At 38.7% G+C, this 9,611-nt stretch overlaps 1 protein-coding gene across 1 annotated transcript; it reads right to left on the bottom strand.

Moving 5' to 3' along the window:
• Window positions 1-1,843: 1,843 nt before the first annotated feature.
• Window positions 1,844-8,763, bottom strand: LOC139721675 (acyl-coenzyme A thioesterase THEM4-like). The gene is made up of 4 exons (XM_071633005.1): window positions 8,425-8,763; window positions 5,274-5,563; window positions 4,157-4,270; window positions 1,844-2,407 (listed from the first exon to the last, which is right to left on the bottom strand). The coding sequence occupies exons 1-4, from the start codon at window positions 8,761-8,763 to the stop codon at window positions 2,254-2,256; spliced, it is 897 nt and encodes a 298-aa protein (XP_071489106.1). The 3' UTR covers window positions 1,844-2,253.
• Between the last annotated feature and the right edge of the window lie 848 nt (window positions 8,764-9,611).

Below are 9,611 nucleotides of genomic sequence, written 5' to 3'. Positions count from 1 at the left end.
AGTGCTACTTCAGGGTCTTAAAATATAACATCTTAGCTCTATTTTGCAGAAAACCCCATACAATTTGGTTAAGCGGTCACAGAGAAATGTAGATTGTTGTAAAGCATGTCATGAGTCTGATTCTTCCAATTTTAGCAATTCAATGCTCTTGTGTGTGAATAATAGACAGAATCTGCACAGAAGAGATTCCCGACATCCTCTACAAAATTCCTCATTTCTCTTTGACCACTGAAGCAAATTGAATGGGATATTCTGTAAGATGTGGGCAATGAGGTATAGTTTCATACCCTGAATTTGTATTTAGATTGATTCACTATTTTTTAAGATATCATTGCGGAGGGCCCCGTTGTAATTTTTTTTTGGACATACTGTACATTTTGACTAAAACGTCACTGAAACATGCTACTACAGTATGTGAATGTTACATCAAAGGATAATATCAAAGTTTCCATAGATACACAATTACTTTGTCTATACCTCTGCATTGTGTGAATTTACTGCTTCCGTCCAGCGGGCAGACGTTGCTGTTTTATGCAACATCAGGGGTATAGACATGTGATGGAAAGGGTTCAGTCAAAATTAGGCCTCAAATAAGAGTCATGGAATCTTTCGCATCTTCAAGAAACAGCAATGAATATCAAGATCGGCTACATGTGCAGACAAGATTTTAAAGGTAATAAATTCACCCTAAAGTCTTCCACTGGTCTAAATGCATATCTTCACTGTGTTTAAAAAAGGGGTTAACACTTTGTGTTCCACATTCCAATACCCAATTTAGCCAACAGTTTGCTGACTTTGCATATTTTTCTCAAATGTAAAATGGTACATGAACCAAGCAATACATCCCATCATGTGACATAGTACTTGAAAAACATCATATGGGTTAAAAAAAAATACATCTGCAAAGTCTTATTCAACATTAAATTGGACTATTAAAGGGTACGTATGATTTTGGTTGAGACTTGTCTTCAGGTTTATAACATATTTTGGTGAGGTAATGAGAAACCTCTTATGAAATATGAAAGAGCATGTAATTCCCAAGAAGGATTCAAAGTTTATTTGATGAAAATTGATCTTGAAATGGCAGAGACATCCAAAAAAGCTGTCCTACTACAAGGCAAGTGCCATAATGTGTCTCACAAGAAATTGTACGCGAATAGGATATAACAGATAAAAAAAAATAGATAAAACAGATAAAAGGAGATATAAAAGGGTAAAAATTTATGGCAAAAAGGAAACGTGCCATAAAAACTTAACATTGGGCCCTTAAAGTTCATTGACCCCTGCCTGTGACCTTCGACCTTGTGGTGACCATCCACTCCCCAAGGGACATCTACCATACAAGTTTGGTCACAAACGGACCTATGGATCAAAAGTTATGACCCATAATAAAAACGCGCCGTAGAAACGTAACATTGGCCTCTAAAAGTTCCTTGACCTATGCTTGTGACCATTGACCTTGTGGTGACCATCCACTCCCAAAGGGACATCTACCATCCAAGTTTAGTCACAAATGGAGCTATGGATCAAAAGTTATGACCCATAATAGAAACGCGCCATAAAAACTTAACATTGGGCTCTAAAAGTTTGTTGACCCCTGCTTGTGACCATTGACCTTGGGGTGATCATCCACTCCCCAAGGGACATCTACCATACAAGTTTGGTCACAAAATGGAGTTAAGGAGCAAAAGTTATGACCCATAATGGAAATGCACATAAAGTTCATTGGCCCCTGCCTGTGAGCTTTGACCTTGAGTTGACCTTCATATATGATAAAATGTGAAACTTTTTATGACTCCTCTTCCCTCGAAGTTTCATTGCAATTGAAACCCAGAGTAAAGAGTTATTGAAGTTTTTGTAGCGTTATGGACAGACGACGGACGGACGACGGACGGACGATGGACGGACGGATGCCGTAGGCGATCCCTTAGTCTCCCCTCACCTCCGGTGGGCTCGACAAAAATCAGCAGGCCCGCCTTTTATTAGGATCTCTTTGCTTTATCTTGTTTTTGGATATATCTCAGTCACTTAAAAACCGATTTTCATCAAACAAACATTTGATTCCCCTTAGAATTGCATGCTCTTTAAAATTTCATAGAATGTTTTCTAAATATCTTGCAAAACATGACAAGCTGAATTCTCACCTCAACCAGAACTGTACAGTCCTGGTATTACTCCAAAGTATCATATCAACTGATATGGAGGCGACCTACTGTAGATAGGAACTTCTCGAAACAAAGCATCTTAACAGACTTATTTGTTACCAACTCTAACAAATAAAGCTGAAATAGTATCAAACAATGTAGTACCATCCGGACTCTTGATCGTGCCAGTGACAAAGTACTTTCGTCCTTCCACTCTGTCCAGCTTTATCTCAATGATGGCAGAAGAACCAAGAGGAATGGGTCTGTTTCAAATAAAAAAAATAAAAAAAAATCAAGAAAATGACTCCCTTAGTAATTAGACTTGGGCTCATTTCATCACAGATTTATATCGCACACAGAATTTTATCATGTCGCTCATATTAGGTGACAATATGTTGATTTGTAAATACTATTTGATATTCAATATCATTGTGTCATATTATTCTATTGGACATACTGGAAACAGCACACTCTTGGCACATTGGTACCTCCATACGCACATGACCTGGAGTGATATTCTGAAAATCTTCCTGTAAGTTTCTTCCTAAGTTTCTTCCTAAGTCACTAGAATGCCTAGGAAAGACTGAATTGGTATTCTGAAATTTCTTCGTAAGAACTTCCTAATGCCAATTAGGCCATCCTTATCCCCGCCCATGTCCTTTCTTTGAAAGGGGATGGCTAGTAACCGATCAGTGGGAATCAGTGGGAATGCTGAGGCATGATTGTTCCAATCCTTGTGGAATTCATTTAAGAGTACATTATATATCTACTGTTGTGTGAAAATTATTTGCTTCAGAACGGTCTCATATTCAAGTACTGTGCAGTTGAATGTTTCCAGGTTAGCGTGCCTGGTCAGTGACGGGGCATTAATCTGCACATTACTTGAATATGAGACCGTTCTGAAGCAAATAATTTTCACACAACAGTAGGTATACGTGTATAATGTACTCTTAAATGAATCCCACAAGGAGTGGAACAATCATCCCTCAGCATTCCCACTGATTCCCACTAATCAGTTACTAGCCATCCCCTTTAAGCCAATGTGAATTGCTGTATCACAAAGAACCAGCCAATCACAATTGCATATTAAATGCGGTAGGGCTAAATACATGTGCGCGCGGCATGTCCCCTTTCTCATGGCCATTTCGCACATCAAAGTACATGTTGCACGTTAAGTCCATTCTAAAACACCAACTTCTTACGACGTCAGAAATTTGCATATATCTCATCCTCATTTGCATATCTTCCTAAGTTCCTAAGTTCCTAAGTTTATGAAAAAAGTTAGGAAGACATTTAGGAAGAAATTAGGAAGATTTTAAGAATACCATTTAGGAAAAAATCCTGACTATGAGAACAAATTTTTTCCTAGGAAGGATTTCAGAATAATATGTATCACCTTTGACCTTCATTTTACTTTAACTTCCATGCAGCTAAGATTGGGATTACTGCCACAAGTAACGAGTAATCTTTTGAAACTGGGTCTCCTTTGGTGTTTTAAATCATGTATGAGTTTGCATTGTTTGAAAAGCAAAATATCAAATAAATCTCATCGAAAGGATTACACTTTTCTCTAGTATTACATCAATAAGTAACTTCATTTCAGGGAGGACAGTGAATGGGTTTAATTTCAGAGGGGCAAAAAGAAAGAGAGATTTCTAAAGGATGTCTGTATTTTCAGCATTGCACACCATGAATTCTGATGGCTAAATCTTCAGTAAAAGTAGCACCTAACTTTCACAGCCACGCTCATTTCGTATTCACCGAAACACACAAAAAAATGTACTTTTATTAATTTCTTTGATTACTAATACTAATAGACAACATCCACTAGACCCAAAATTGCATTTACCCTTTTAATCTTAGAATTATTTGTTGATTTTATGCATACACACACACACACACACACACATAACATATTGATAATTACTCAAAGGTATATACAGGCACTGCATTATTAATGAACAAAAATTAAATAATTTACTACAATGTGTTAGATTGTCTGGAAAGCTTACCGTTTGTAATTAGTAGTAAGGCTGGCAGTTACACTATTAACTTGCATGCCTGTATTCAGCATCACACCAGCACATATGTCAGCAGCCGTTGCTATAGCTCCCCCGTGGACAAATCTGTATAGTTAAATTGAAAAATTCAAACAAAATTTATCTCCTGCACAAGCATTCACACAATATTTCATGGTGTGTTGTTTCAATTAAAGTAACAAATCCAACTTGATGCATTTGAGATGAATAATAGCCATAATCATTTTCATGCTATTAATTTTATAGACTCTCCATATTTTAACTTGATGTTTGTATTAAAATAAGTTTCATATTTTTCGTTGACATTGTTTCCTTCTTTTTTTCTGTGCAGACTTCTCCCATGTGATCAACACTATCCACTGTCCTAGGCAATAATCCAGTGATGTAAAGAGGAAGATTATGTAAATATATGGATTGTTATTTTCATTTGTTTCTTTATATTTTTGATTAACATAGATGTGTGATCATTACACACATATATTCTAAATTGTATTAATAGTCTATTAACTGTTACAAGGTTGCGAGTACATGTATTGTAATTCTTATATTTTTATTGTAAACTGAAAGTTTTTCAGCCTTTGAGTTGCTATTTACAGTCAACACACCACATCAATTCAATTCAATAAAAAAAAAAAATAGAATAAACTTCTGTTTTTATGTTAATTGTACTAATCTTACATACAGGAGCATCTAAAAAAAAAAATTATGTTGTGACAGTTACAACCTAAGAAACATTTCTCCACAAAATTCAGGTTTTCCATTTAGCAAAATACTAAAATAAAAATAAAAAATCCTGAGGTAGGTTCTTTTTAAAATCATTACATCTGTCCACTAACTTTTTGAAATATAAAAATGGACATGGAACTCCAACATTTGTGAACTGTGATTACTCATATGTTTGCTTATACCTTAAAAACCACATCTCCTCAGATGCATCCTTGACTAAATTGTTGTTTCAGAAGAAAAGGTAAAAAAAAAAACCCATGCAAAACATGCACCTACTATATGAGGAGCACAACTCAAAAGATCACTTGCACATCAAAGTCGAGTATCATCATCGTCACCATCATCATCATCCTCTAAGTCTCACCCTGGTGGACCCTCTGCTTTAGGCCCAAACTGCATGATGCAGACCAACTTCTCCTCCTCCTCACTGAAGAAGAGGGCGTACTCGAAGACCGCGCCAACTTCGGGATGACTCAGAGTAAACAAACTAGCATTCCGCTCCCTGCCCACGGAGGTTCGGAGCAGTTTCCACCCATCCTCCCCCACTAGCTTGGCAGTGTACTGACTGTACAAGTCTCTCGAAGCTTCGGTCCAGCCCGGCAGGTCTTCCTCTGAGAAACTTTGTACCTTGGACATTTCAGCGCAGGAAGAGCTCTGCATAAACACATTAAACGGAGATGAAAAACGATTAATACATAAAGTTTGTTTTTGGACCAATGAATACTTAATAAGATCAGTGGTCAATAACTGGGGTGTGTGTGTGGGGGGGGGGGAGTGGTTTATGGAATGGTGTATAATGTAAATTGTTTACAAGTTAAAATAGAGACAGCACATGACCTTCATTTAAAGGACAAGTTCACCTTCATAGACATGTGGGTTGTGTGAATGCAGCAATATTAGTAGAATACATCAATGAGACTTTGAGGAAAATCGGACAATCCGTTCAAAAGTTATGAATTTTTGAAGTTTCTGCTCAGTCACGGCTGGATAAGAAGACTACTATAGCTTGTGATGTCACATGTGTACAACGATATAAAGAAAGTATAAAGAAAATTCAACATATTTTCACTTTTCTCGCATAACAAAAGAACACTCAACTTTTCTCTTTCAGAAGGCAGGGGGAATGATATTACCCTTAACATATATGTCAATAACAAGTCGAAGAAATGTGCACTTTTATTCAAAAAGTACAGTTTTGTGAAATTCTCTTTTTATCTTCCTTATCATCGCTGGGGTGACAAGGCCTTGTATCTGCAATTTTGGTGAAAATGACTTTTTTGCATTTATGGTCAAATAATCGGTTAAGTGATGTCCTGTCCAAATCCTATTTGTCTTTAATACCCCAAAAATGAAGCCACCATGGCACGTCAAAGGAACGGCTGTCCCATTTGCTACAGTGCTTTGGCCGCCATGTTTTTTGGCTCTCCTGAACATTTGACATTTTGTAGATACGAGGTCTTGTCGCCCCAGCAACGTATCGTTGTACGCATGTGACATCATACACGGTAGTAGTCTTCTCATTCAGCAGTAATTGCGCACATACTTTAAAAATTCTTAACTTTTTAACGGATTGTTTTTCACTGATGTGTTTCACTAATATTGTTGCATTCAGTCAATCAACATGTATATGAAGGTGGACTTGTCCTTTAATGTAAAACACTGACAATTTTAGACTTTTAAACAAATTTCTAACAATTTGGCACAGAAAAAAAAAAGATGTTAGCATAAATTTGTTGTAGTACTGATCTTTCAATTTCATATTAGAAGTGCATGGGGGAGAGCTGTGAGCCCTGAGGGAGTCAAGGGTTAGTCATACCCGACCCTCTCGCTTTCTCTCTGACCTCCCCCTCTCAAATGGGAAGAATCTCTGGGTGGATCCTTAAAGGCATAATCTACCATCTTGCAGATGAAACAAAAACCCAGCATTTAACTTCAAAATAGTTCTAAAATGTGAGTTAGGAATAGAACAACCAATGTAAAAATTTGAACCTGCATAATCGATGTTAAGTATTGTTAAATGTAGGAAAATGTGAATAGTTATAAAAAATGTTTTCAGACTACACTGTCTACAGTTATGGTTTAATGAGAAAAATTGTGATATCTCCTTTTAATATTTTATGCTCTATTGCAAAAATTTTATATTATACTTTACATAGGATGTTTTATTAACTGGCCTACACATATGCATCAAATGCAATATCTTCAACATTCTTAAAATCACTGCTCCCAGAGGTAAACAGGACCTTTGAAATACCCTGAGTTTTGTTTTTCTGTGTGTGTGTGTGTGTGTGCCATTTTTATTTTTTTAAACCAAAGTTGGGGAGCTGCATCAACACCCCCCCCCCCCCCAGTTCTGCAACCTCTGTGTATGATTGTGCAAAGACAGTCACTAAAAGTGAATACTGAGCTGGTTAGGCATCTTGGCCCCCTTAACCCGTTGAGGACGAGTCCAGAATATACTCACGCATGTGTCTATGTAACTGCGACCTGCCTAAACAAGTATACTAACACTGTGCAGGGATGCCAAGTTCAAACAAAATTTATGAGTGAGATTTTCGTGACTTGGCATTTCGGCATGCGAATGAGCGCGCGAGCGAGGGTGTGGGAGGGGTTTTTCCTCCCTGTGGCCTCCCACGATAAGGAGATTTTTTCAATTTTTAGCTCTTAGAGGTGCGATCAGGTGCATACTTAAGTGACTATTTTTTTACTTATTTTGAAGGACAAAAGGGAAATATACCTTCATTTGCAACTATCACTTTAATTTTTTGAGCTATGCTCATTGTTATGATAGGCCCAAGTTGCAGACTTCGCCCGATGCGTGAGAAAAATAGGTGCCATGCGTGAGATCGTGAGATGGCCCCTAAATGCTTGAGTCTCACGCAGAATGCGTGAGACTTGGTAGCTCTGACTGTGTGAAGGAGCACCCCAGCCCAGGTACTAGTGTGGTGTCTAATGGGTATAGGAAATGAATGAACATGAAAGTAGCAAAATCAGTCCGTCCGCCTCCTCAACGAGTTAAAATCTTTCTCAAATTTCACTCAATGACTAGGTGACCATTGTAAATTTACATAGAGTAGGCATAGAGAATCCTACCTAGACGGTAGACGAATGGTATACTCGGTCTCTTCACGGTGGGCTTCTTACGAAAGGGGGGGGGGGGCTGACCATACATGCTCCAACATTAGATAAGAAGCCCACCGTGAAGAATATCACTTGACCATTGGTCTGAGAGACTCTCAACTATATGTATACACAACCCTGTTGGCTGAGCATCGCTGTAGAGAAGTCCGAGACAAGAGAATCCCAATGAAATTGTCTAGGTATAAGAGCTAGATCTAGTAGTGTTCCTAATGGAGGTCTAGCAATAGCATGTTTACCAAACTTGTCCAACGTGTCCAAAGGCGGAGCAAAGAACACCTGCAATTGTACAGAATGGCAAAATAAGCTGAATTAACTTGAGCTGGTGACTACTTATACTATACATTTGTATGAACGGCAGTCAAGCTGGCACAAACCTTCAGCATAAAGGACTGAGCTTGGCCGACAGTAAGTCCGGAACTTCTTATCAGCTTCTTCCCTTGTTGAGCTCCTGCTGCAAGAGTCACGCTGCCAGCGACTCCTAGAGCAATAATCCCGGGACCCCGCCTGCACGACGAATGCGTGTAAAACCGTCTGGCGCCGGCCCTGCCGCAGCTGGTTCCTCCCACCACTCCCCTCTTGCTCGCACAGAACGTAGAAAGCTTACTCAATCTCGTGGAAGCTAACTGAGAGTTCCAGCCCAGCGAAATGCTCTGATGGGTCGATATCAACGTTCTTGTGTGTCGAAGCACGGTTTGTACACCAGTAAAGGTCATTATTTGGACAATTATTAATTTTCCTCTACCAGAGACGAGTCAAGTGTGCCGGACTACAATAAAATTTCGCAATCCGCACACTAGCGGAGCAGAAGGGTCATGGCACGTACCCGACCCGTATACTAGTATTGTACGTCAGTGCCGCCGCAGAGAGCGAGTGGCCGGACTCTATCAACCCGCTCTGTGCCGCCGTACATAGCGCCATCTACCGGCCGACTTCAGTTTGTGCGCCTGGGGAAGCAAATTACCAGAGTTGGCATATTGGCATATCAGTTTCGTGCATTCAGCCTCATGCACTATTATAATATATAATATTATGCTTTCTGGAATATTTTAGACGTTTCAGCATCTTACATTATGCTAGGCTTAATTTGGCTGTTTTTAGCATAATTCTAGAATAATTGCTACAGAAAGGAAATCTCAAGGAGTTTTGTGTACTGTAGTACCTCTTTTTGGTTGGTTTGTTACTTTGTGCGCTAATTTTTGAGGAAATTGACAATAAAAAGTCATGAAAACATTTTTTTTTCGGTTTTGTTTTGGCGATTGAGCGCCATGTGGCTATTAGGAGCGTAGAATTTGAGGGCCTTTTTTTTTTGCTTGCTTGTCAGCAGTTGATTGGGCACCATAATCCATATGAAAAGGGTAGGCCTAGGACTATTGGGCGCCACAATGCGTATGGGAACCATGTTAGTGCGATTGGGAACCATAATGCGATTGGGCATCACAATCAGTGACAATTCAATTTGTTTTTGTAGTTTTTTTCTTGTCAGCCGATCGGGCACCATAATTTGTAACCAAAAATAAAAACATATGCGAGGACTTTTTTTCGCTTGTCAGCTGATGAGGCA

This window comes from Diadema antillarum, unplaced genomic scaffold (genome assembly GCF_040938485.1).
Source record: "Diadema antillarum isolate AM-2024a unplaced genomic scaffold, OU_Dant_1.0 scf00000147, whole genome shotgun sequence".
Classification (NCBI taxonomy): domain Eukaryota; kingdom Metazoa; phylum Echinodermata; class Echinoidea; order Diadematoida; family Diadematidae; genus Diadema; species Diadema antillarum.
The sequence above is the reverse complement of the archived record's forward strand: the minus strand, read 5'-3'. Positions and strand labels throughout refer to the sequence as shown.

What these genes read in the sequence shown, in the direction of transcription:
- LOC139721675 (XM_071633005.1), bottom strand. Translation starts at nt 8,763, where the DNA reads ATGACCTTTACTGGTGTACAAACCGTGCTTCGACACACAAGAACGTTG. An exon ending in AAAGCAGAGGGTCCACCAGG is followed by an intron (nt 4,271 to 5,273) that starts GTGAGACTTAGA and finishes TTAACTATACAG; the next exon opens with ATTTGTCCACGGGGGAGCTA. An exon ending in CTTACTACTAATTACAAACG is followed by an intron (nt 2,408 to 4,156) that starts GTAAGCTTTCCA and finishes TATTTGAAACAG; the next exon opens with ACCCATTCCTCTTGGTTCTT.